Here is a 27,261-nt window from a genome sequence, read left to right as displayed (position 1 = left end):
CACACACACACACACACACACACACACACACAGCGCCTACGTCATTATAGCACTTTGCACCACAGCGGTCCTGCCAACAGTCCGGAAGCAGATCGGAGCAGCAGCGAGGACAAATTAAGACGACTCTGTGGGCAGAGGGAGGAGGGAGCGAGGCGGAAGCCAGAGCCCATTTGTAATTGCTTGCGTAGGCTGACACATCTGAATTTACAGGATGCCCTAAAGCTGCGCCGCTCACTTAACACCACTTATTTAAGAGAGAAAAAGAACAGAACAGAGATTTTGCCCGCTTGCTTCTTATTCCGGCGTCACACCCCTCCCTTCTTTGCTGTTGCTAAATTTGTCTCCCACTCGCTCGAATGCAAAAAAAAAAAAGCCAAAATGACACCATTATTTTGACTAGACTGTTTTTCCTCCCGGGGAGAGAGGCCAGAGGAAGTGTAGGTGACCCAGACTGGTAAACCGCCGCTGGGCCGCGGATCGGCCGAGCCGCCGCCGCCCCCTGCGAGCGCCCGGCGCGCGTTTCTGCGACTACGCGCCGCGACCGCGAGCGGCCTCGCTCCGGTGCCGTCGCCCGGCACGTCATGCGGCTTTTTGCGGGACAGACGCGTACGCGTGTTTACATTAGGGCGCTCATTTCAGTGCGCCATCGCAGCCGCCTGACTCTTATTTGCGCCTCCGACGTGCTGCTGCGCCGAAGATTTGTCTTGGCACGCGCCTCAGCTCCAGTCGTAAATGGCACTACATGCAATGCACACAGGATGCAGAGTTACTGGCCTTTGTGGGCCACATTTACAATGCAGCAGTTTCAGCGGAGCGCAAGACGGGTGGAATGGACACAATGAGCGGGAGCATGGAACCGCACGTGTTTGGTGTTATTTGGGTGCAAAAAAAAAACACGGTACTGTAAACACTGAAACACCCTTTTCACTGGTTGCGGTACGCCGTCTGAGGTGTTTCACACCATTTCTTAGTTTCAGCAACACTCCAGCCAGGTGGTGGGATGGAGACATAACAGAGAGTCAGACCGTGGCTGCTGGTTTGGACGCACAACGCTCTCATTTATTTGATCTTAAGCCTTTGTGTATGATTTGGTCGACGCTGAAGCCGGCAGTCGTTCTCATTTTCAGCACACTTCCCATCATGCATTAGTCAGAATGAAAACCTCACATGTGTCATTAATTTATGCCTCGTTTGCTCCTGTGTGTTTATGTTCACTTTAATGAAAACGTTGTGGACTTTGACGACTTTTGTGGTTCAGTATCTACACCCGTTCACTCAGTGTGTGTCACCTTTGACCCTTGTTTTGCTGGATCCCAGCAACACAAAAGTCTTAAAGTCTGCTAAACAGCAAATAGGGCAGTTTGCAGCTGTGAAAGTGATGAAGGTGAGCATGCGTCAGCGCTCAGATTCATATACAGTGACATGAAATGAGCCATTCTGCTTAAGAGGTATTTTTGAGTGGGAGTGTTGTAGCAGACAGTACCACAGTGTAGTTCTACATGGTGGTATTGCTACTTTTACTTAAGTAAATAATCTGGGTACTTTATCCACCACTGCTCACCAAACCTCAGGCAGCATTTTGTTTTTACACCAACCAATATTTTTAACCACAGTCCCAGATTTGCGCCTTTATGTCATCTTCACTTGCACAACAGAAAAATCTACGATCCACGTCACATTACATAATCCTCTGAGCTGAAATGCTGCATAAAAATCTCTGTTTGTCGGCTTGGACGAGGACCGAGAGCCGGTGACTCACTTTTAAAAGAATAATAATGTGATATTTGCACATGTCCAGACACAGGGCCTGGTGGTGGTCTGCTTCTTGGCCAGATTTTCCATGTTTCTCCTCTGTGGCGATGATGGCGGCGGTGCTGTTCGTCCCAGTCCAGACGCTGTCAGACTTTCCTGCGTCGCTGCCGTGCTGAGGTTTTCCCCTGCGCCTCCACCAGTGACCGTCACCACGTCAGCTGATGATGCTTTTCTTCAGCCTACGAAGCGCTTTGACGAACTTGTTTTTGTGCTTGTGAAGTGCAAAATCAAATTTCTAGAGCCACATTTGTCTGGATTGTTGCTAATTCACGCTACCCTGCGTGTGCGGCTCAGTCATAATATTGGTTACACCTGGATTTACATGATGTTACTGATGATCGCTGATGTTGCCGTGACCCTAGATCCTTCTTTTAACCTAGTGTTCCTTTAGTGACGAAAAGCATTTATAACTGTCTGCATCAGTGTGACACTGTGTCTCAGAGTCATGTAATGATTTGCATTTTTCCGCTTGCAGTGCAAGTTTCAGCCCAATGAGATGACTAATTAACAGAATTCATTCTCTTTAGTTCCCATATCAGCAAGTAGTTTTGCAATACTTGCTCATGCTTGACTTCATTGTGACATTTGTGCATTTTTTGTCATACCCAAACAATCTATTGATTTCCATTTGATTCATGTGTCAGCACGGTTTCATAATGTTATTAGCATTCATTGGGAGAGGTTTGTGCTTGTACATGCTGGTCACACATACAGGATGTAAAGGTGTGTACAATGTGTGTCTGTGATGCTGATGTCCTGCATTTTATGTAAGCGAAGGTCTCACGAGAAGCTGTCAGGTTTGTCTGAGCACAAACACGCACTGTGCGATCAGACGACTGGCGCTTTAGGATGTGGGGAAAGTGGGGGAGAGGAGGTAAGGGGCAGTGAGCAAAAGGAGGAGGAGAGTGTCTGGGTGTGGGACTGTCGTCCCATTGAGGGAGTAACTGTGGTGTTTTGATTGAAATCCAGCAGATGTGGGAGAGAAGAGGGGTGAGAGAGAGAGAGAGAGAGAGAGAGAGAGAGAGAGAGAGAGAGAGAGAGAGAGAAATATTTCCACCCACCCAACAAGGAGCAACACTCATAAACAGCAGGCAGAGAGAGTGCGAGTCAGAAAGACACAGGATCTCAGGGCAGCAGCAGAAGCTCAAGCAGCGAGAGAGAGAGAGAGAGAGCGAGAGAGCCAGGGTTTCATTGAGAGGAGATGTTTAATTAAAGGGCAGGAAAAGTCACCCAGACAAAGCCCAACACACACTAATAAACCCTGAGTGTGTCGTCCAGGCAGACAACAAGGAACTAGCTGAGCACAAGAAACACCTTAGCTAAGACAGGAAAAGTCACACATACACACACACACACATCATCTCCCCCCCCTCACGCACACACACACACACTCACCCTGGTGCTGGCGTGAGAGAAGGAGCTGGTCGACCCCAACAAGTGGAGCATCAGTGAGGAAGGAGCGAGCGAGTGGATGGATGCCTTCTGCAGACTCAGTGGTCTGGACCCTCTGTGGGTGAGTTTGTGACCCTGAACACACATGGCTTTAGTGCGTTTGTGTCTTCTGATCCCCGCAGCGGAGCCGATGTTTATTTATGGGATACGTGCGTGCAGGACACATTGAAATAATCTTTTTCTTCCGCTTGTGGCTTGTGTGACGAGTCACTGATGAGCAGCGTGAGCATTAATCACGTCAGCATGTTGCTCCGATGATTAGTTTTACCGTCCAGCCTTGAGTTACACAGCAAAAATAACGTGCTCGTTGTATGGTAGCATGTCGGCGCCGCTAGACGCCCTCAGCATCGGGGGAGAAAGCACCTCGGCATCCTCCGGCCTGGAGGTATGCAAGAGTCTGAACCAGCGTGGATCAGAGCCCCACGGGCCCAACTGTACAGCTGTGACTCAGAACAATACGCTTCTAAGGAGGCGATTCAGCAAAGCGAGAGTCTAAGGATCAGGGTCGTGTCTCACTGACTAAGTTGCTGTTGTTGGAAGGGCTTTTGTACAATAACAAACCTCCACGTTGTGAAAATAAAAGGATGGCCGCGGTCCATTTGACACCAGAGTTATTGGATGACCTCAGTCCCGAATGCTCCCCACTCCCCCTGTTTCTCAACACGGAGGGAGTTTAACCCCTGCAAAGCCACAGGCAGACGCAAATCAAAGCTCACGGAGAGCGCGAGGGCACCGGGTTTTATCTCCTCATATCGCTGCCAGGACAGTCTGAACTACAGAGTGATGTTCTTTACTCCAACACATCACATCAAACGGGCCGATCTCCAGTTATGAACTGTGCTAATCAGTTCCTCGCATACTTGAAACAGCCTGAGTCACTGGTCGCTGCCTAAGGGATTAGATGGGAATCTACTTAAAGCTACAGCGTGCATAAAAGAACTTGCTTTATATGCGTTCAAACGTATCTCATTGTGCAGTTTGTGCTATTTCTGGATGTTCTTCAGCCAATCAGAGGATTTCAGTACTTCTGCTAAGCTCTGCATTATTTAAACTGTGCGTGTGGTTGATGCTGGAGCACATCAGACTGACTTCTCGTACTGTATATGTGCGTATTGTACATGTGGCCTCCAGCTCCACGTACTGTAGGTGACACAGTCCATAAACACGTGGCGCGCAGGCTTTTGAAGGGCGACAAGTTTGAGAGGAGCAAATTTAGAAACTAACTGTGTGTTTAGTTTCTTTGTACTTACTGTAAATGATGTCATCCTGTAATTTGAACAACGGGCCAAAGTCAGGGCGAAACCGTGGGGGGAGCGATCGTTGATCCCCAACACTCGCTTCCTTGACATTACACAGGGAAGTGACTAAGAAATGGACACTCAGCAGGTTTTCAGTACAGTAAAAGTCTCTCTCTTCCCCCCCGGTTCACATCCCCGTGTTTGCCGGGCGAAAATAGAAACCACGCAGCGCCCGGGTCTTTGGCATCTGTTAGTTTAGTGCCACCACTTCAAGCGGGAGTGAGAAACAGGATACGCGCAGAGCAAAATGCACAAGAAAGAGCTTGGAGAGGGTTCGACAAGTGTCGCGTCCGTCCGTCCGTCCGTCCGTCCGTCCGTCCGCCGGCCGCAGGAGTCGGACCGCTCTGCGAAAGCAGCCTCCCACTCGCTGCCCAGCAGATTTATGGCCTTAACTGGTTTGGGCACCGGTGCCTGGAGGCCACCAGTAATGTGGAGATTAGCGTGTTTGTTATGTAACCGTGACCAACATGCACCAGACTCCACTTCAGTGCGGGAGCGGCGACTGGCTACAGATACGGCCCAATCAGACCCCCGCCGCCCCCGGACCCCCGCTGGGCCTCACCCGTCGGAGCGTCTCCCCCGCGGTGGCGCTCCGGCCCGACTGTGGGCGGACGCTCGTTTACGTAATGACCCTGCAGCTGGCACTAATTGCGGCCACTCTCCCTTCTCCCGGCTGGGAGTCTACCAGCGCGGCCAGACTGCTGTGCCATGCTGGAAGCTGGAAACCACTTCCTGTGGTGAGTCCGCAGCGCAGCCAGACACCCTGCCCCTCATTAGACCAGCGAGGTGATAAACAAGCAGAGCCAGACAACAACAGGCCGCTCGGCTGTTTGTTTTTTTTTAATCAACCTATTCTTGTTATTACGCTGCTGCTGCCGTTATATAATCTCAGATGCTTTGGCAGCGTTTTGCCCATCGCACCCCGTCTGCGCAGGCCTTCGATCAGTCATGAGCTTCGCTATTGGTGCTGTGCTCAACATCATGGTTTAAAGTGCGTTGACAGCTTTCAGCGTTCTGGTGAGATTTGAAAACGGGCCAGAGGCGTGTTGAGAAAAGTCCCGAAACTGACTCAGCCTTTTAGCAATAAAATAAAAGAAAAAACCCTCTTCCAACTCTCTCACGATGGAGCGCAGGCCCATTTTCTGTTGACTTTCCGTGGTTTCGCTCTCCTGTGATTGATGGATGAACTGTAGGACCTGCTCCCAAGTCTGGATCCTCTGAGCTCGGCCCTGGCCAGCTCTCGCTGTCAGATGATGAATATATTGCCTCAGTTTGACCTCAGCTCCCGGCCAGCCTGGCTGCATTGTCTCCATGTGAACCTTTGACCTTCTGCTGCAGGACTGGAACCGTACGTGGTACACGGCCAACCCGGACCTGACCCAGTGTTTCCAGAACACCGTGCTGGTGTGGGTTCCCTGTGTGTACCTGTGGCTGCTGGCCCCCTTCTATTGCCTCCACCTCTACTGCCATGACAGTGGACGCATTCACATGTCCTGCCTCTGCACTGCCAAAATGGTGAGACGTTTGGCCCGGTTCTCTTGTATTGTTTTTGTTGTAAGAATTTTCCCATGACTAGAAAATACAGTACCAAAGCAAACAACAAACCTCTGCTTGTTTTTTTCTCGGCCACTTTCCCGTCCGGCTCAGGTGCTGGGTTTCCTTCTCGCCTCCTTTGGCTTCGTGGAGTTCTTCTACATCTTGCTGGAGAGGAGTCAGGAGATCCAGCAGCACATGGTCTTCCTACTCAGCCCCATAATACGCAGCATGACAGTGGTAAGGCCCCTGCTTTGAATTCCTTTCTTCATTTAATGTATATTATTATTCCTTGCTTAGGGTGTCCTGTGCAAGCATGAGCATATCCGTGACAAGAGGTGGACTGTAGGTGCTGTAGCAACATGCAAAACAACTTAAACGCCGCACAGTTGAAATGCTGTTAGGCTGCTGCTTCAGTCGTGATCCTCCAATGCTTGACAAAGACACGGTGAAGGTGAATCTCGTGCTGTAGCTCCCGATGAGCCCGGTGCGTCCATGCGTATCTGGAATGTGACGAGGTGCCAGCACATGAAGGCGCACACAGGCACTTAGGTGCAAAGATGCACGACCAGAGACAGATTTATGGAGCTGAATGCAATGCAAACATCACGGCAGCATGTAAATGCAGCCTGTGTTTGACCATCACTCAAAAAGTGCTGAGTACATACATAATGACATCAGTTACTGTTTGATATGGACCCTATAGTGTATGTGCAAAGAAATATGTGTCTGTTATATATACTGTATACTGTTATATAGTATGGCATGAGGTCTAAACGCAGTACGAGCTGTTCTTTTCTCTTCCGAGTGTAAATAGGAGCAAATTGAGTGTGAAGTGGGGGCAGTCGAGTTCATACAAAACCCATCCAGCTGTTTGGTTCCTCTTAAAAAAAAACAACACAAAACCACCTAAAGCAAAGGTGATAATACAAGCAATTGTAGCCTATGGTGGACGTAATTACACACAATAGCTCAGTCTTAATATAGACTACAGGTGTGCAACCTCTTCCTTGAGCGCCATTGTTCTGACCAAAACTGTATTTAAGATGGAAAGTGTTTAACTTTAATGCCAATGTAGAAAACGAAGCAGTGACCAAACGACAAGCGGACGTTTGGAATTAGCTAAGCTGCTTCGCTCACTGCGCAGATGTTTGGACCTGGCTCGGTCACAGGTCGGGTTGCAGGGCATTTATGGCAGTTAAGCTGGGTGCAATCAGACACGCGGTTACGGTCGCTTGCGTTGATGAAAATTGCCCCGAGTGTTTCCCAGAACATCCCTCCCCCTCGTTTCAGCGGGCCTTTAATGATAGCGGCGCGCTAGCTAGGAGAGGAGCGCTAGCTAGGAGAGGAGCGCTAGCCGCGCCGCGGGTGGCTCGCCACGCGCTGTTTATGCTCAGAAGCAAGTCTAGAGGCAGAACAATGCAGACGGAGGAGCTCTCAGAGACCGGCGCTCACGACGCCGCCCGCGTACAGGTCCTCCACAGTCTCCCTCTCTCCCAGTCAGACGGCCTTGCCCACCTGTGGTCGTGTCAGACGCCTGAACAAATACCAGCACATGTTTTTGTAAAAGCACACTGAAACGTCTCTTGTATCAGGGAATATATTTTAAAACGGAACGTTTATTTTAGGGACGTCATTTATCGCACCAAGGGGCCCGAGTGACAAGCATCTACCCGATCAGATTAAGAACATCTCCTGCCAGGCCTTTCTGAATTAAAGGATATCATTTGGGAAATGCTCGTTGTGGCCGCCCACCACCAGCTCCGTGGTGCAGGCCGGGAACACTGTGCTCCTGTTGTTCTGATCCACTTGTTTTGTTGCCCTTAAACTCATGTCCTTGCATCGGAACCCATTCAACTCACCCATTCAGGCCAGTATTGATGAAGCGCACACGAGTGACGCTGGCTATAAGACGACCTAAAGCTCCTGCCCCTGCGCTCCTGCCGTGTAATTACAAGGCATGGCTTTGAGTCGAGGCTTAGCGATGGACTTAGTTCCACCCGCTAGCTTGTACAAACAGAGCTGAGGGCTGCAGCTGTATTACAAGTCAGAGCGTTTAGTTAGGGATGGAGGGACCCTCGCTGAGTCCAGGGTCGTCTTCGTTCGCCTTCGCTGTGTAGTGGAGCTGATGGAGACTCAGCCTTGTCGGCTAGCGCAGGCTAGAGCTAATTCAGTGTGATAATAATAAATCCTCAGAGCCTTATCTCCTGGCTTTTAGCCTGTTTATGAATATTTAGATTCCCAAATTTTTTGGAAAGCCCACTGTCCATTGGCGTCCCGTGCCCAAAGGCAGATAAACTTCAAAGCTAGACTTTGTTTTTGGAACATTTTGGTTGGAAGATAAAAGGAGAGAACATAGTTATCTCACTTGTTAGATCGCTGTATCAGAATAAAAGCTCATCGATTACTTTCCTGGCTCCATTCAGTTGGCATGCACATTGGTTTATGAGGCTTACGCAACAATATTAGGATGAAATTCTCCTTAACTTCTCACTTGCTTGTGGTTGGAATCACAAGGTGGAACTAAAAGTCGGCGCAATGGACTGGATTTGGCCATTTGTTCCCCATACAGTTCTTGGAAACGCCTTTGCGCGTTGCGCGTTGTATTTAGATCGCCTCCACAGACGTGTCCTTGGTTCCACTAAAGACGTCCGAGTCGGGTGGACAGGAGACTCTAAATTCCCCATAGACACAGGGCATGTCTTTGTCCTTCTCAATGGACGGGAAGGACTCAAACACGTATGAGGAGTGAATGAACGAGAAAAACCCTCAATGCTGTTTACATCCACCAGGGCATATAAAGATATTCGCCCTCTTGGCCACCACACACAAACGTGTACACATCTCCACATACAACACTTATATAATTACCTGACCGCCGTAGTTTATAACAGGACAGTGCTGCGGCTCGTCCCAGCGCAGCCGATGCGGTGCTCATTATGAAACCTAAACCCGCTTTCTCTCCACTTGGTGATGAGCTGGCATGACAAAGTGACGTCTCACTTGGCCAACCGCTTGCAGAGGGGCCAATTATAGTGGATGTATGAATTCCTTGAGGATAGCTAGTCGTGACTGAATCTGTCTTGTTTTGTTTTTTCTGTTTGTTTTTTTTATTGCATCGACTGCTGCACGTCCTCTTTTTGTAAGCGCACGCCAGCCGGATCACATCTGCGCCCATGGCCTGGGAAATCCCAGGAAAAGTCCTCAAAGCGCTGGCGGCTAATACGGAAGGGGATCGAGCCACTAGATGTTTCCTCTGGGTCCTTGACACTAAGAACCACACCTGAACGTTCGAATCAATCATCTGTGTGTCTGTGTGTCGCTCTTTAGATCCTGGCCTTGTGCATCATCCAGCTGGAGAGGATAAGAGGCTGCCGTTCTTCTGTGTTCCTCTTCCTGTTCTGGGTCCTGGCTGTCGTCTGCTCCCTGGTTCCTCTCAGGGCAAAGATCCAGTTGGCCATGGACGAGGTACCGATCATTCATTTGACCGTTTAAAAAGAAATACTGCGACGACGTATTTACACATAATGCTGTAAATCCCAAAGCCTCTCTGTATTCGGACAATCCTGAGCGAGTGTGTTTGTTGAACACTGAACTCTGCGAACCCTGAAGTGTCAAAACACTGTGCAGGGATATCTAATCAGGTCTGCTCCTGCCCAAAGTCTAGACAGAGGACTCCAGAAGCCCAGCGTGAGATATACCCTGTGTCAGCAAGAGAGTTTCTATTTCCTCCCCCAATTTTAACCAAGGTAACCTAAAGTTAACCAAGTGTTGGAGGATGACACTGCCAATTCTGGTCAAGGCCGTGTGTGTTTAAGTTTTCGTTTTCTTCCTGTGTCTTCTGTCAGACACTGCAGTCATTGTTGCATGGGCTCAGATTCTATTTAGGCGCACACAGCCAGTCACATTTGCATTTCTATAAAAGCACACAAACACACACACACACACACACACACACACATCCATATTTCTGTTTTATCGTCCTCCGTGTGACATTCCCACACTGCTTGGAGGAGAGTAATGATGGGCCTGGGATAAATGCTGGTGAGACATGGCAGCCCAGGGTCAGACCAGAGGAACGCCAGCGCAGTGTTTACAGGCCTACACTCGTAAACACAGCCAGATGGAAATCTATGCATCCGCACATAATACGAGGCCATTTAGGATTTGGACACACATGTTTTCATTTCATACAACCACACGCGTGCACAGAACGCACACATGGCCACCGTGCGGTTCATCGCCGCGTCGCATACGTCTCGATGAAGCTCAATGCTCAGGTTCTGCTCATCACCGACTTTTCAGGTTCTTTTCTACTTGATAAGAGAGCGGATGGAACCAATAGGCGTCAGATGAGTCCGTATTAGCGCAGGACAGATAAAATTTGTAAGACACCCATGAAGATAACTATAAAAATGAAGCTGGTAAATGATTCATTAATCATTATAGTGTAAACTCAGTCACTAAAGTCAGTACTGTATGTTTGTTTTCCTGGCAACAAAAGTTTATTTACACTAAAACACCTTATGTGTTTTTAGTTTTTAGTTTTCATATTTCATCTTCCAATTCATCTCTCCTTGATTTATGAAATATCAATATTTATCTTTTTGTTTTGTAGCTTAGTGAGACTTTCTACTGTGGTTTTCTTTCAGGCTGACATAGTAGAAAAGATTTTCTTTCTTTTGCTATAAGATGCATGAGACAAACAAAACCAGTGCTGCACAGCTCATCTACAGATTCCACTCACGCACTTTCCAAATATTTATAGGGAAAGTCGCTAAAACCCACTGCAGCAGTGATGGTCGACCTGTCGAGTTGAGTTCATGTTTGTGGATCCTGTCCATTCTTAGCCACTTGACCTACATTTTTCTCACCCACTACACGACCATCCTGAGCCCGAGTTGTTCTTTTCCTCACCGTGCGGCCAGATCCCATTTGGCCCCTTTCTATCTCCCGTCTGGGCACGCCGCCACACTTTTCGCAGAAAATCATTTCACTGTTTGCCATGGCTCTGAGTCGTGGCGGTGGCACTGACCCAGTAGTAAACAATGGCTCTGCCAGAACCCACAGTTTCTGTATGTCAAGAATAACATGTGAGTCCCACTTTTCACAAAAGCCTCTGAGGGTTAATATCACAGCTGCTCCTTTGATTGAAAGCATGGCTGCTGGTTTGTGAAGCCACAATCTGCCTATTTACAGATATGAGCGTGACTCAGCTTTAACTGCTGCTTCATAAAGTCCACCAGTCGACAAAGGGCTTGACCTAGATTGAGCTTGATCCTAAATGCTTTACTGTGCCTGTGATCCTTTAAACTGTAACCTTTGTTATATGATGCAGCCAGATGATGAATCCAGTGTTGTTGTGAAGCTGCACACGAGGCCACCGGGCCGATAAGTGGCACAGCACACCACCATGATCCTCTGTGATGTGTTACGTGACGCTGAGGAACCTAAAACAGCCAAAGAACAATTAGATCCCACTGAAACCCTTATGCCTGGATGGAAGAACAATATTATTCCTCTGTGGCGTGTGTACAACCATGAGGCAGATTCAATTAAATCTGGCCTGGTTTAGAATGAAGGGCACATTCCAAAATTGTCTGGAACTACTTAAAGCAACTAAACTCAGTAAACCCAGCTAGCACTGATCCGCTCCAGCGGCCTTCATCCATGCAGCCTCCGCTTGCTTGTGTGCTCCGCAGGGCATCGCCTCTGACATCGTGCGATACCTCGCCTTCTTCTCATACTTCACCATCCAGCTGGCCCAGCTCTTCCTGAGCTGCTTCGCCGACCGGCCCCCAGAGGGAAAAGCAGCCCTGGAAAAGGTAGGCAGTGGAGAATGTTCCCCACTTCCGTCGAAAACATCCACTCGGATCCGACACCCAGGATAGAAAATGCCCCACATGCTATGTTGTGGTTTTCAGCTTTTGTTGTCGGGACATTTCTCCCATTTGGAGGAGGTGATGTGACTCACATCCCTCCGTCCTTCCTCTCCCGCCTTGGCTTGTCGGCGTGAAAGAGTGCGAGCGTGCGTGTTTCATGCCTTCAGGATGAGTCTCGGTGCAGCATCTTGACCGCTGCTCAGAGTCCGTACCCGCACAGCAGCAAACGCCGGCTAAACCGGCGACTGAGCCGTCAAACGCGAGCCTGGAAAAGATGGCAGGTGAATGAGAAGGAGCTTCACGCAGCCGTGACGTAACAGTTCCCCCGGTGATGAACAAAATAGGCGGAAAAAGTCCCTAACAGGCGGTGTGCCGATGCCGAGGAGGCTGAGGGTTTGAGAAGCCGCAGCCTGGCGGTGGACACACCCATCCTCCGCTTTCCCCACCTCCTCCGCTCCGCTATGGCTAGAGTTACTCACGGGAAGCGGGGAAGCGGGGTGAGGAGGAGAGTAAACACGGGGCTAGAGTGATGCCGTAGCGCATGAGACGACGCCGGCGGGACCGGCCTGATGACACATCTCCGCTCCGTCTGCGTTTAACCTCAGGACGTCACCTCCATCCTGAACACTGAACACTGGGCTCTATTTATCGCGCCCCGCAGGACTGGACGGTGCTGTTGACACAGCGGCGCTCCATCAAACACACCCCTCACTCGCAGAACGTGGCCTTTCCGCAAAGCCGCGCGTGTTTCTCGAAGGCCTCCGAGCGCCGGGAGATTTACTGCGAAAACAACAGTGAGGTCTGGTCTTTAATCTGTTGCAGAATCCCTGTCCCGTGAAAGATGCCTCTTTCCTGTCAAAGATCCTCTTCTGGTGGTTCACCGGGTAAGATGGTTCTTCCGAACCCCCTCATTTTTAGGTTTCGGACGAATCGCTACAGCAACAGTTTTCGCCTGTTTACAATAATATGCGTGTTTTTTTGACATTTGTGTGCGTGTGAATCATCTCCCCAGGCTCGTGGTGAAAGGGTACCGCACCCCACTGGCAGCAGAGGACCTGTGGACCCTGAGGGAGGAGGACACGTCCCACAAGATAATCTCCGACCTGCAGGAGGACTGGACGGACGAATGCGCCAAACTGCAAAAGTGAGAATTACTGATGATTCATGGGTGACGGCTGAGGCCTCGCGCACATTTAGCACGTGTAGCGATACCAAAACAAGCCTTTATAGATGTCTGGACCTTTAATGGAGCACGATAAACTGACAGGACACGCACATGTTGTCCTTCATCATGGTTTGCTATTTAGACAGCAGCTTGTGGTCCTGCATACAGTTCTCCTCTCAGTCTACTGCTCTGCGGTTGAACATCATAGGCTGCTGGTTGAAGAGGAGGACTTCATCACAATAGCTCATCACCGGAGGCATCCAGGGTCAAATATAAATAAAAAAGAGTCGTTTGAGGATATACAGTAACATCATTTTATGACATGAGCTCTGTGTCATCTTCACGGTTTGTTACATTGTTCCAGCGCTTTGAAGGCCACTTGTTAACTTCAGTCATTGTGTTGACGAACAGTGGGGTTTTTTTTTTGGTTTCATACATTAAAGACGGCGTCTCTGACACACACGTCTTTCCCGTGGCAGGCAGGAGAAGGCCCTGGCATCGGGCGCGGCGCTCGGCAGCCGGCTGCCGGACCAAGCTCAGCTCCTCCGGAAGCTGCAGAAGGAGCAGAGCTCCGGGTTCTTCCTGCTCCGGACGCTGGCGCGCAAGTTCGGACCGTACTTCCTGACCGGCACGCTGTGCATCATATTCCACGACGCCTTCATGTTCGCCATCCCCCAGGTCCTCAGGTGAGACAGAGCGGGAGCCTCCATGCTTTGTGAACTGTATCACAACCCAAGAGTGTTTCCACATGTCACTGTGCCACATAAAGGGAAGTATTGCCAAGCCTCAGCTCAGGCTGGAATTAGCTGGATGGACATGTTCCCAGGCTGAATTTAAAGGGGTTTCAGTGTTTAGTGGCAAAACTGTCAACTTCACTTTGTAGATTTAAGTTGAGCGACTTCATTGTCCTGCTTTATTTATAGAGCCGAGCGTGGAGGGACAAAAACACTGCAGGCCAAACGCATACAGTATCAGACATCATCTTATTATTTGTGACACCTACAGCTCAGCAGCAGCCGGCAGCAGTGCCATGCCGTCCCACTCGGCAGACTGGAATGTTGTTGATTCCCAGGCCCGAATCAGGGGAAGCGTTAATTAGGGCCACGGCGCAGTGAGCGAGAAAAGTAGATGAAACCGCAGCCGTCTGCGCTTCAAGCGCGGAGGACGGCGCGCGGAGGGGGGAGCGAGGCTCCAAATGGCAGAAATGCACGTCGGGGCCACAATAAGGGAGCCGCCGGGCCAAGCGTGAGGGCAGCCCGGCCGCAGGCCCGGCGCTGTTGCGCAAGCCGTGCTACTTGGCGTGGACCAGTCCGGCAGCGACCACAGCAGCGCTGCAGCCCATTGGCTCGAAGCGCACAATGAAAGGGAAATAATATCAAGCTCGGGGGAAGAAAAGCACATTAACAATGATGTTGACAGGATAAAAGCTCCCCTGAGGCTGCTGTGATTTGTACCGTTCGCTACCAGCAGCAGGATTCGAAGCGGCCTTCTGACCGCCCCGTGTCTGTCCTCTGCTCCCACAGTCTTCTTCTGGGCTTCATGAGGGACGAAGACGCGCCCCTGTGGAAGGGTTACTTCTACGCCACCCTCATGTTCCTGCTGTCCTGCCTCCAGTCCCTGTTCAACCACCAGTACATGTACACGTGCTTCACGGTGGGCATGAGGGTGAAGACGGCCGTCATGGGCCTGGTTTACAGAAAGGTACGGCGTGCCCCCCCCACACACACACACACATGGGCGTGAAGCCCCCGCGTGAATAACTGCTCTATCCCCTCGCTCCCCGCAGTCGCTGGTGATAAACAGCGCCGCCAGGAGGAGCTGCACCGTGGGCGAGATCGTGAACCTGGTGTCGGCCGACACTCAGAAGCTCATGGACTTTGTGGTTTACTTCAACGCGGTCTGGCTGGCGCCCATCGAGATCGCCCTCTGCCTCTTCTTCCTGTGGCAGGTACTGTACGGGGACCACACTCCGTTCGCTGCACGAATGCACACTGGAACTGCGCCTAACCCAGTTTCTCCCCCTCATCCTCTCATTAGCACCTGGGCCCGTCGGCTTTGGCGGGCATCGCCACCGTCATCCTCATTTTCCCACTCAACGGATTCATTGCTAAGAAAAGAAGCAAGCTGCAGGTAGGAGCTCTTACTGGAAGAGAACACCCCTGACGTCTGGCACGTAACTGGAGGTCAGGGATGCCACAGCTGGTTTAGATAGTGGCTGAGGAGCCGTGTGGGTGTTTGGCCCGGATGGTACATTCTCTCTTGTCCTTTTGATGTCGGACCCATATAATGCGTTTGAAGAACAATGACAGGAAAGGGTGGGCAGGAGGAAGACATCATTTTTCATTTCTTTGGAGAAACAACAAACGGTTCTGTACATTTGGATGCCAATTGAATCGAATTGAAGTTTGAATGCAGTGACCACATTCCCGGCTCTTTGTTGTTTCCTTCTCGTAAAAATCACTAAAATGTAACAAGCAGTAAATTTGAACGGAATTAAGCAAGTTCTGTGTTGTTCAGGAAAACGACTGCGGCTACAACAAGCGCAGACAAATAATGTTCACGAGTGCATGTGTTGCTTTTGTCCGATAATTGACTTTCCAGTGCTTATGCTTAAATTTTGAATAATAAACGCCTCCTTCTGCCTTCTGTCTGGACTCCAGGAGATCCAAATGAAGTTCATGGACGGCCGCATCAGACTGATGAACGAGATCCTCAACGGAATAAAGATCTTGAAGTTTTACGCCTGGGAGAAGGCCTTCCTGGAGCAGGTCCTGGGCTACAGAGAGAAGGAGCTCAAGGCCCTGAAGAAGTCCCAGATTCTTTATTCCATCTCCATTGCATCATTCAACTCCTCTTCCTTCCTGGTACGCGCTTCAGACTGAGGCATCCCTTTGATTCCCCAGGTCACCGAGGTCTTTCATTCATCGTCTGTGCGACGTGCATGTTTGGTACAAATTCCGTTTTAAGTCACGTAGCCGCTGCTGAGGTAACAAAAAAAGAGGGATTGGAGCTGATGATGCAGGCTTATGTTTAGTATAAAGGATAATGTCTGGCTGAGACGTGCCACAGACAGGGTGGGAATCACAGGAGCGAAGGGGAGAGACAGACTAAAAGCATCGTTCATTTTCTTCTTTTCATGGGATATATTGACGATTACAGAAATTCAGTATAACACCAGCCTCATGCTCTTAATTGTGGCTTTAAATATCACCTGCCACACAAAAACACCACTTGTTCAATGTTAAGTGCTTCATTTTCCCTTAGATTGCCTTTTCCATGTTTGGAGTCTACGTGATGCTGGATGACAGGAACGTCCTGGATGCCCAGAAGGTGTTCGTCTCAATGGCGCTGATCAACATCCTGAAGACCCCCCTCAGTCAGCTTCCATTCGCCATAAGCACAACCATGCAGGTGGGTGACCTTGATTTTCCATCACAGACAGCGAATACCACAGAGTGGGGTCTTAATGCTTCACCGCCTCCGTTTCAGGCTTTGGTCTCGCTGAAGCGCCTGGGGAAGTACCTGTGCTCGGAGGAACTCAAAGCGGACAATGTTGCCAAAGCTCCATTGAGCTCTGGTAGGAGCCCCACCCATTCAAATACTCAATGAACAAAGACCATACTGCACTGATTCCTTTCAGAAACATACCGCCTGAAATCATAGGCTGTCATGATCAATATAAGCAGCCCACAAAATTTGGTTGTTTATATGTGCGGAGAACCGCAGCCTTGCATGGATCATGTGCACTGTCACTTCCTGGGTCCCAGGGTGGCTGGTAGACGGGGTAATTATAGGATGTTCGCATTTAGTGGTCGGACGTAAATCACAGCGTGAATTCAGACGTATAATGATTCATAGAGAAATTTAAAGGAAAAAGTGCACATCTGAGCCTGTAACCTGTCAACACTTCCTATGTTCGCTTGTGAAAACGCAGCAGCTCTTTAATTTGTATGATCAAGCAAATTCACATGTAATTATGCCCAGACTGTTCCTACAAGGAACTTCAAAGGGCAGTTTTGTTTTAAACGTGGGTCTTGCTGCTCAGGTTGAAAGAATATGTTTTGTTAGTGTTTATGCTGGTTCTGCTCATTTTCTACAAATCACGTGTTGCTTTGTTTAGATGGGGAGGACGTGGCCATAGAAAACGGCACCTTCAGCTGGTCCGCAGAGGGCCCTCCTTGCCTCAAAAGGTACGAATTATGAAAAACCGGACTACAGAAGTGCCGACGGCGATAAAAAGCAGGCGTGACTCACGGGGTCGGTTGGCTTGGCTGTTGCAGGATCAGCGTGCGCGTGCCGCGGGGCTCCCTCGTGGCCGTGGTGGGACACGTGGGCAGTGGAAAGTCGTCGCTGTTGTCCGCCATGCTCGGTGAGACGGAGAAAAGGAGCGGCTGCGTCAGTGTCAAGGTGCTGCATCTGTGTTTGATGTACAGGTCTATTCATAGCTGGAGGGTATAACTTAATAAATATTTATCTGACATCTGCCTCCGCAGGGCTCTGTGGCCTACGTTCCTCAGCAGGCCTGGATCCAGAACGCCACGGTCCAGGACAACATCATATTTGGCCGCGACAAGCTGAAACCGTGGTACCACCGCGTGCTGGAGGCCTGCGCCCTGCTGCCCGACCTGGACATCCTCCCTGCTGGGGATGAAACAGAAATTGGAGAAAAGGTAAAGGCACTAAATGTTCGATATCGTCTTTAATCCTCAAGAGTTCTGTCTTCGTATTCTCATGATGTCACCCACGCAGGGGCTGAACCTCTCCGGCGGACAGAAGCAGAGGGTGAGTCTGGCCAGGGCCGTGTACAGGAAGGCGGACGTGTACCTGCTGGATGATCCGCTGTCTGCTGTTGATGCGCACGTGGGCCAGCACATCTTCGACAAGGTCATCGGACCGAAAGGAGTCCTCAGAGACAAGGTAGGATGTGTCACCAAGCTCAAAGTGCAGTCTACAGTAGCTTCTTTCACTGTACCAGAACCACATACACGACCTGAGCTATTGTTGTCATAATATGGAAACCACCACTTTGCTGACCCTTTTATTTTGAGAAAGCCTCAATTTGGTGTTGGATTGTGCTTACAATCCTATTTTTCTGGCTCGCTGTGCAGACCCGCATCCTGGTGACCCACGGGATGAGCTTCCTGCCGCAGGCCGACCTCATTCTCGTCCTGGTAGATGGGGAAATCACAGAGAGCGGCTCCTACCAGGAGCTCCTCGGTCGTCACGGGGCCTTTGCCGATTTCATCCACACCTTCGCCAGTACAGAGCGAAAAGAGGGCCCCATACAGAGAGGTGAGGACAGCCTGCAACAGGCTGCATTCAAGAACTGCCAGGCTTAGCATTCAACATGTCCCCATCTTGCAGCTGGCTCCAGGAGGTCCAACGCTCGTCTCAGCATGGTGGACTTCATGCCGTTCTCCAGAGATCTCTCCCAGGAGCAGCTCATTGGGTGTGTAATGTAAACATGTCTTGATGTTTCCCCATGAATCAACTACTGATCTGATGAGACTGACCTTTGACCTCTTTTCTGTTCTTTAGGGGTGACACCACCAATACCAACCTGCAGAACATGGAGCCTGTGACGGAAACAGACGAAGAGCAGGTACCGGAGGACTTGGGCAAGCTGACCGTGGTCGACAAGGCCCGCACTGGGAGGGTACGTCTAACATGGCCATCGCTTACACATATTATTATTTAAAGCCACTAGAATCGATATTTGTGTATGAGCAATGAAAACAGCTGAGCAGGTTTCAGACGGATCCTCACAGCGGTGGAAGCCACAAAAGGATCATCTCTACAGCTCCTCTGGGCTGTACGGAGCTTTACAGCTTCCTGTAGCCTATTGTCTTGGTTTTCCCAGTGGCTGCCTTCATGTTCCGTTGTGTTGTTCTTGGCTGCAGCACATCGCTATTTGGGAGAAAAGGCTCTAAAACCTGCCGTTGGCCGGCTGGCCGTCAGCAGGAGCGTTAGATCCAATAGAAGCGTGAAATGATGGAGGGTTGTTTTTAAACAGGTGAGGCTGGAGATGTACAAGAAGTACTTCAAGACGATCGGCCTGGCCATCATCATCCCCATCGTCTTCCTCTACGCCTTCCAGCAGGGCGCCTCCCTGGCCTACAACTACTGGCTCAGCATGTGGGCCGACGACCCCGTCGTCAACGGCACCCAGATCGACACTGACCTGAAGCTGACCGTGTTCGGGGCCCTGGGCTTTGTGCAAGGTCGGTCCGGACGGGGGTTGACACAGCGCGGCTCGCCTCCATTTTCGCTAACGCTCTCCCGTCCTGCGCAGGGATCGCCATCTTCGGCACCACCGTGGCCATCTCCATCTGCGGCATCATCGCCTCCCGCCAGCTGCACGGCGACCTGCTGATCAACGTGCTCCGCTCGCCCATGTCGTTCTTCGAGTGCACGCCCAGCGGCAACCTGCTCAACCGCTTCGCCAAGGAAATCGACGCCATCGACTGCATGGTGCCCGACGGCTTGAAGATGATGCTGAGCTACGTCTTCAAACTCATGGAGGTCTGCATCATCGTGCTGATGGCGACGCCTTTTGCAGCCGTGATCATCCTTCCTCTGGCCTTCCTCTATGCTTTTGTTCAGGTACAGTACGGCTCCTTCGCCCCAATCTCGCCACTATTCCATTTCTTTTCACTCAAGCATGTGAGCATTGGCTGAACGAGGGCTGGGTTTCATTACCGTATGTTATTGGAAAGCTCGGGCCTCCAAAACCAGCCCTGCTGATGTTGCCATTCCCTCGTATTTCACCCCCCCCCCTCCAGCCGCTGACACACATTTCGCTCACACCCGCTATGAATTATGGGAAAGCCCTGAGTGTTCCCTGTCGGTTTCGCGCATTAAATCCGCCGTTTTACTTTTCCACCGCGCAGAGCTTCTACGTCGCCACATCCTGTCAGCTGCGTAGGCTGGAAGCCGTGAGCCGCTCGCCCATCTACACCCACTTCAATGAGACAGTGCAGGGCGCCAGTGTCATCCGGGCCTTCAGAGAGCAGTCCAGGTTCATTCTGCAGGCCAATGACAGGGTCGACTTCAATCAAACCTCCTACTTCCCCCGATTTGTGGCCACCCGGTGAGATGATATAATTATAACCTTTTATAACTTTGATTTATAACTTGATTTTTTTTACAATAATATACTCAGTTAACAGTAAGCGAGGCATAATGATTCATAAGGCTAAGATTTATATGGCTAAACAAAATTACATGTGGCTTTAGTAATGAGGACACATTTTGAGACTTGACTGCCCACAGCTAAATCAAATGTTACATCCACAGCTGGCTGGCAGTCAATCTGGAGTTTGTTGGAAACGGTGTGGTCTTGGCCGCTGCCATTCTCTCTGTGATGGGAAAAAGCACGCTGAGCCCGGGGATCGTTGGTTTGGCCGTGTCACACTCCCTCCAGGTAAAAGGATCTACTGTACCGTACCCCAGTAATATTCCAACCCGCTGCTACTGAAACCCCACGTATTACCATCAGAGGCCGTTGTTTTCATACAACACACGCTATTGTGGGAATTCTCTCCAGCTGCAGGCTGCAAGTGGCAATTAGAGGCGAAACTGGCGAGAGGGAAATACAGAGGCCCTGCTTTGCTCAGTCAGCAGATTCATTTTATCCGACTTATGACTTATACTTATTGGTCTTGGATATTTCAGGTGACTGGAATCTTGAGTTGGATTGTGAGGTCCTGGACTGACGTGGAGAACAACATTGTTTCTGTGGAAAGAGTCAATGAGTATGCTGACACTGAAAAAGAGGTTCGTGACCCCACCCCACACACCGGTGCTGATGATGCTAAATCTCTAAATCCTCCCTTTACGGTAGGAAGGCTGCTTTGCTGTCTACTCACTCTTCGATACGCTGTCATTCAGGCTAGTTGGAGCGTAGAAGGCAGCTCTTTGCCCCAGGCCTGGCCCCAGACAGGCACCATAGAGTTCACAGACTATGGGCTGCAGTACCGCAAAGGCCTTGAGTTGGCTCTGAAGGGCATCACTCTGCATATCAACGAACGAGAGAAGGTGGCTTATCTTGTGTAATCTTCCTCAAAAAAATTGCCTAACTTGAAGAATTGTCACAGTCATTCACACTTTCTTTCCAGGTGGGAATAGTTGGTAGAACGGGAGCAGGAAAGTCCTCCCTTGCGTTGGGAATCTTCAGGATCTTAGAGGCAGCAAAGGGGAAGATATTTATAGATGGAGTCAACATTGCTGATATTGGACTCCATGACCTCAGATCGCGCATTACTATCATTCCTCAGGTATGACAGTAAAAATAAAAGAACATGAGCTATGGCTTTCATCATAATAAAATAATGAAATAATCCATTCAAATTTTAAAAGTCCTGTTGCCTTATGGATAGTTTGGTAGTAAACAACGCTGATGTCTTCCCTCGTAGGACCCTGTGCTGTTCTCAGGTTCGCTGAGGATGAACCTTGACCCCTTTGACAGCTACACAGATGAGGAGGTGTGGAATTCACTGGAGCTGGCTCACCTCAAAACCTTTGTCTCCAACCTGCCAGACAAACTCAACCATGAATGCTCAGAGGGAGGAGAAAACCTCAGGTAAACACAGTAACCAGGTCAATATGACACGTTACAATGCAGATAAACCACGAGGCATTGTTCCGCCATGTCAGTCACCAATAGTACGACATCCAAATACAGCCGCAGGGTACGAACAGTACTCGCCCTAATATGTGACTCCATCCTTCTCCCTCACACGTTTTTTTTGTTTTTTTTTCTGCTTAGTCTGGGTCAGCGCCAGCTCGTGTGCCTGGCCAGGGCGTTGCTGCGGAAAACCAAGATCCTGGTTTTGGACGAGGCGACAGCTGCTGTGGACCTGGAGACAGACACACTCATCCAGTCAACAATCCGTACCCAGTTTGAAGACTGCACCGTCCTGACCATCGCTCACCGCCTCAACACTATCATGGACTACACTAGGTATGTTACAGTACAACATGTAACCACATGACATGAACTTAAAGAATAAAATAATAATAATAATAAAAATTCTTAATATTGAGAATTGCTGGATTTAAATCTGTGATTCTTTTATTTTTGCTGCTCAACAGAGTGATTGTCATGGACAGAGGCCACATTTCTGAAATGGACTCTCCGTCCAACCTCCTCTCGAAACGGGGACAGTTCTACCGAATGTGCAGAGAAGCTGGGCTGGTCTAGGTCTTTGTTGGACCTCGTGGCATGGAGCTGGTGACCTGAAATACAGATGGGGCACCTTATTTGTTTGGCTCTGCATCACAAATTCAATGGGGCCATTCAATGATTTCTGGCAGCTCGAAACGCCTTCCCAAATGGGCATTGTTGATGAGTCTCAAGAGCAGCTGTTGACGCAGCTCCTACAAGTATTGGTTGCTTTTTAACATGGAGAGAAAAGCTGTTCCAAGTCAGACAAAGACTGTGTTAACCTCACATTTTGAACATTCAGAACAAAGCTAGAGTGAACAGTTGAGACTCTCCAGACTATAAATATTGTACATAGAGTAGCGGAGTCAGTTCAGTCCATGGACGGAACAGTAAAAATGAAAGATTACCATACGTCTAAGGATTTGTCATTCTTTTGAATGAGATCATATTTTTGTAGAGTTTATAAAGCACATGACATATTTTTCATGTTGTCTCAGGCTTAAACATTGATGTTTACTCTTTTTTTTGCTTGTATTAGAAAAAGATGCAATTTTGGAGTTATAAATCGATATAAATCTATTTTGTCTTCTTGCTCCAGAAACTGGGACAGAAACTATTGTGACACACTAAACTTCAGAAGCCTGGCAAATGCAGGGGAAGTCTAAGCTTGAAGCAGCCAATGTAGAGTTTTTATATGTCAGGGAGAAAGAAAAAAACATTGAAGTGAGCCAAGACATTAGCACTCGTCCAACTATGCTGCGGCTGTTGTTTATTTCTGTCAAAGTAAACACATAAAAATAACCCAATAGAGACCTTGCTGGTCAGATTTAACCTGACACCCGTAGTGAAAACCACCATGAATGAAGAGAATGTTTCTAAAAAACAATTGTGATAGATGTCTGTGATTGTCTCTCTGCCTCCTCCACACAAACTCAGGCCATACACACATGTGCAAAGTTGAAAACAAAATATTGTTTTTTTTTCTGGTGCTGACATGACAGGCTGTATATAGTCCATGTTAACCCTCGCTCCTGATTCAAAGAAAGAACCCTATGAACTTTTCAAAGAGAAGAGGCATTTACTGTTTTTGTCTTACTGGTTTAGACAATATATTCTAAGAGAAGCCCATAAGCTTATTTATGTCATACGACAAAAGTTTATTAAGTGTCCTTAAAATTCTGAGGATTACATTATATTTATACTTTTTTATAACAAGCTTGTGTATTTTTCACTGACCATTTACTGTTAATGTACTGTCTTGTATTAAACAGTACATCATGCTGGATAATAAAATTCATTGAACACTATGGTTATGCTTCTATTTATTTTTGTTTTAGGCTAAAGTTTAAAAACAAGCTTGACAGAACTTTAAATTCACATTTAACATGTTTCAATTTGGTATTTATGATTATGCTCGTACTGACATACAGGCTTTTTTCAGATTTAGGTCAGTTTTAATGGTTTGCAGTCTTTGCTTGATCTTAAGCTCGTCGTAAAGGCTAAAAACAAAGCATAGGATTTGTCTTTTTTTTTTATTAAGAAACTCTGCAACCTTTTGTTTTTTAGCCAAGCTGAGTCACTCATGGAAAAGCTGAAATTTAAATAGGGATTTTCAAAATGAGGGCTGGTTTTGTTGTAATGCAAGACAAAAGCGTGCCTCTGCGTCATTTGTGTTTGTGGATTTTGGGGACATTTTGTAAATGAATGTCAGCTCAGTGCTTACATTCTGGAACACTGTGATTTGCAATCGTTTTTGTTGTTTTCACAAACGTCACTGTGCTCTTTCTTGGCCAGAATATGTTGGCAAAAAGATTTTAAGTCTCAGTTAGATTCTATCTCTAGGTCACATAACAGTTTAAAGCCTCAAATAGAATATGATTATAAAGTTTAATTAGAGGGCAATCTTTAGATGCTTTAGCCTTTGTGTTGCCATAAATGGATGAGGTCTTGAATTTATTAGGTCCCACCAGTCAAGTCTTAACCATTTGATTGATGTTAGTTGAAAATAAAAATGAAGGGCTGGTACAGCTTCGCGATTCAGACGTCTATTGTCCTCTCAGAGCCGCCGTACAACTCAGCCAGTGGCAACCGTTTGTTTATTACTCTCGTCGTAATGGCGACCATCACTGAGCTCAAGTGTGGTAAGCGCTGCAATCAAAATTTGTCGTTGTAATGCTTAGCATTAATTACTACATCCCTAGCAGAAACACGACAAACAGCTCGTCGACAACAACGATGGCTATTAGCTAAATACTGACTTTAACAACGCCCTTCTTATACACTGACATTTCAGCTAACATATAGATGTGACTGCATAGAGTCATTGATTTTAGCATTCTTAAAGCCTACGTTTCAGTTCGGAACAGAGAACTTGGATATATGACGTATAATATTGCTTTTTAACTACTATAGTATTTGTACTGCTCCCAAACACGGTACTTAATACTTAGCTAACTTTTGCTAGGTGGCTACCGTTAGCTAGAAAGCTTCGTAGCATCAGCTGCAAACGAGTATAGGGAAAGTGTGATGAATATTATAACGACCTACTTATTTGTTACTAACTCAAGACACGGTTAAACATTGAATGGACATCTTAAAAAAACTAGCACTTGTCAGGCACAGAGCCCCTCTCATCTGACCAGCGGGGCACGTAGCCTCTTCGTATATGAGAGTAACTGGGTGAAATGTGAACCTTGTAGCCGTGAGGGAAACGCTGGAGTCTCGCGGTGTCCTGGGTCAGCTGAAGGCGCGCATCAGGGCGGAGGTGTTCAGCGCCCTGGATGAGCAACGCGAGCCCCGGCCGCCGCTCTCCCACGAAAACCTGCTCATCAACGAGCTCATCAGGGAGTACCTGGAGTTCAACAAGTACAGGTACACTGCGTCCGTGCTGACGGCAGGTGGGTGAGAGGATCCGGAGCCCAGCACCAGAATCATTTCACATCCTAACGGCTGCTGTCGACACATAACTTCTGCATCGTGTACTTTTAGCATTTGTCGAAGCCTATGTTCAATAAGTGAAATCATGTCCAGTTTTTTTTTTGCAACTGGTAGTAAAGTACTAGAGAAATATCACAATGTAACGATATTGCGGCTGTTTTAGAAACACGCAGCTGTTTGTTTCCTCAGAGTCAGGTCAACCCGAACTGCCCTTGGACAGACAGTTCCTGGCCAGTGAGCTGAAAGTCGCAGAAGATTCAAGCTCCAAGTCTGTGTATGTACAGAAAACTAAAATATTTGGGTAATTATTACACAGAGAAGAAGGTATTTGAAAAACAATTCATGAGCGCCATTCGTTCTTTTCATGATTGTCATTTTGTTTTCAAACTAAGTTGAGACTTCATGTTATCACAGCCTGGCCCACTGCTGGACAGAAGCAAGGCTTCTAGTTTGTGTTCTCTAGACTCTTATCTTGTACTACCCACAGCAAGAGAACTCAAAGTACTTCATTCAAATTGTTGGCTATGTAGTTTACTTTAATAATTTTTTTTTGTTGATTGACTTTTTGATTCTGGCTTAGGACACTATTATTTTCCACTTAAAGTTTTTTCTACATTTTCTCCACATTTTACCTTCCAGACCCCTTCTCTATGGCTTAATATCTAACTTCATGAACAACACTGAGGGCGGAGGCAGGGTTTTTCTGCGGGGTACCTCTCTGCCAACTGGTCCAACTGCCAGCAGCACAAGACCAGGACCTGATGCCTGAAGGTGGAACTGCATGGACGCACTGACACTCAAAGACCTATCAAAGGTTATGGGACTGTTTTCACGTGAGCATACTGTATTTCAGTATCTGAGGTGTATGAATTGTCCTCAGTTGTATCTGAAGGCCTTTGCATTGCTGCCAAATGAGCTCAGATGCCTCAACATGTTCTAAATGTAATGCCTGACGTTACCAGTAGTTTTAACTATCACACATTCTCTCAGTAATTCAGGCGAAGTGTGAAAGTGCATTTGATGCCTTCTCTCCTTTATAACTGTGTATACTTCTGTGTTTTTTGTATTTGGTGGTTGTTGTAAAATAAACGTTTATATTTATACAGTGCTTTGAATCGGAAACTTTTGGAGATGCTTTTCAGTTTGTGACCACATGGTGGCAGTGTTGGCTAACATAGGGCTATGCATGAGGCCCGTGAGCTTTTTTCATGTCTTATCACTTACTTTCATATGAAAATCGTGTGTTGGGCTAAAAGTCAACTTTTATATGCAGTGCTAGATGGAAGTATGCATTTTCTTGCATTAACACAGCAGATGTAAAGCTCTTAAACAATGTGGAGTTTGCATGCATTGATGTTTTTGAGTTTAATTTACATTTTAATACTCATATGAAAGTTGTAAGATTTTTGTACATGTCCACTTGAACGTATGTAGAGTTTTGATAATAGAACAGTTTAAGAGGTGATAAATATACTGCACCTGAAAGTGCCCTCAATTCGCATTGACTTATCCTTTCCTGTGATTGTGCTAACATTTTTACACTCATTGTGTTTTTCTCTGCAGCCTAACCACGTTGCCACAGCATCACCCTTGACTGGGCCTAAGCGTCTTTAGCAACGCTACATCTCTGGCATTTGCCTGTAGTAGGCAGACACCTTGTGATTATTAAGATTAAGAAAGCAGAAGTGAAGTCCCCGTGACATGCCTGATTTCAGTTTATCTACTGGAGATGATAGCTTGTGGTCATGCAACACTATTTGCTGTGCTCGAGTCCTTCAATTTTAACAAGTCATTCAAAAGAATTTTTAACAGTGTGCTTGTGACAAAGAAACAACAACTGTGCATGGAACATGCAAGCCAGTACTTTTTGTACCTCACTTTCACCATTCATGGGAACTTTAATGTCTTATCTCACATCTTAAACCCATACGCTTCTGGAACTGATTATTGACAGAGCTTCTATTTTTCAGCCTGTTTGCTAATGCTGGATGCCTTCTCTACCACCTCAAACCTAAC

General features: G+C 48.0%; 2 protein-coding genes across 2 annotated transcripts; both read left to right on the top strand.

The window, feature by feature from the left end:
* The first annotated feature begins 1,759 nt into the window (after positions 1-1,759).
* On the top strand, positions 1,760-23,615 carry abcc6a (ATP-binding cassette, sub-family C (CFTR/MRP), member 6a). The gene is made up of 31 exons (XM_029152096.3): positions 1,760-3,325; positions 5,901-6,077; positions 6,210-6,335; positions 9,426-9,563; positions 11,798-11,920; positions 12,800-12,861; positions 12,990-13,121; positions 13,622-13,828; positions 14,666-14,843; positions 14,929-15,090; positions 15,180-15,272; positions 15,803-16,006; positions 16,407-16,553; positions 16,632-16,719; positions 17,263-17,332; positions 17,423-17,549; positions 17,636-17,812; positions 17,892-18,059; positions 18,251-18,434; positions 18,507-18,591; positions 18,681-18,798; positions 19,156-19,363; positions 19,435-19,745; positions 20,033-20,232; positions 20,439-20,565; positions 20,817-20,918; positions 21,033-21,179; positions 21,260-21,418; positions 21,557-21,723; positions 21,910-22,104; positions 22,236-23,615. Exons 1-31 carry the CDS (start codon positions 3,284-3,286, stop codon positions 22,342-22,344), a joined length of 4,533 nt encoding a protein of 1,510 aa, XP_029007929.1. The 5' UTR covers positions 1,760-3,283; the 3' UTR covers positions 22,345-23,615.
* Positions 23,616-24,294: 679 nt separating this feature from the next.
* Positions 24,295-26,746, top strand: cep20 (centrosomal protein 20). Its single transcript, XM_029152113.3, has 4 exons — positions 24,295-24,449; positions 25,008-25,205; positions 25,435-25,519; positions 25,885-26,746. The coding sequence occupies exons 1-4, from the start codon at positions 24,320-24,322 to the stop codon at positions 26,012-26,014; spliced, it is 543 nt and encodes a 180-aa protein (XP_029007946.1). The 5' UTR covers positions 24,295-24,319; the 3' UTR covers positions 26,015-26,746.
* Positions 26,747-27,261: the final 515 nt, after the last annotated feature.

This window comes from Betta splendens, chromosome 1 (genome assembly GCF_900634795.4).
Source record: "Betta splendens chromosome 1, fBetSpl5.4, whole genome shotgun sequence".
In the NCBI taxonomy this organism is placed as follows: domain Eukaryota; kingdom Metazoa; phylum Chordata; class Actinopteri; order Anabantiformes; family Osphronemidae; genus Betta; species Betta splendens.
The sequence above is the reverse complement of the archived record's forward strand: the minus strand, read 5'-3'. Positions and strand labels throughout refer to the sequence as shown.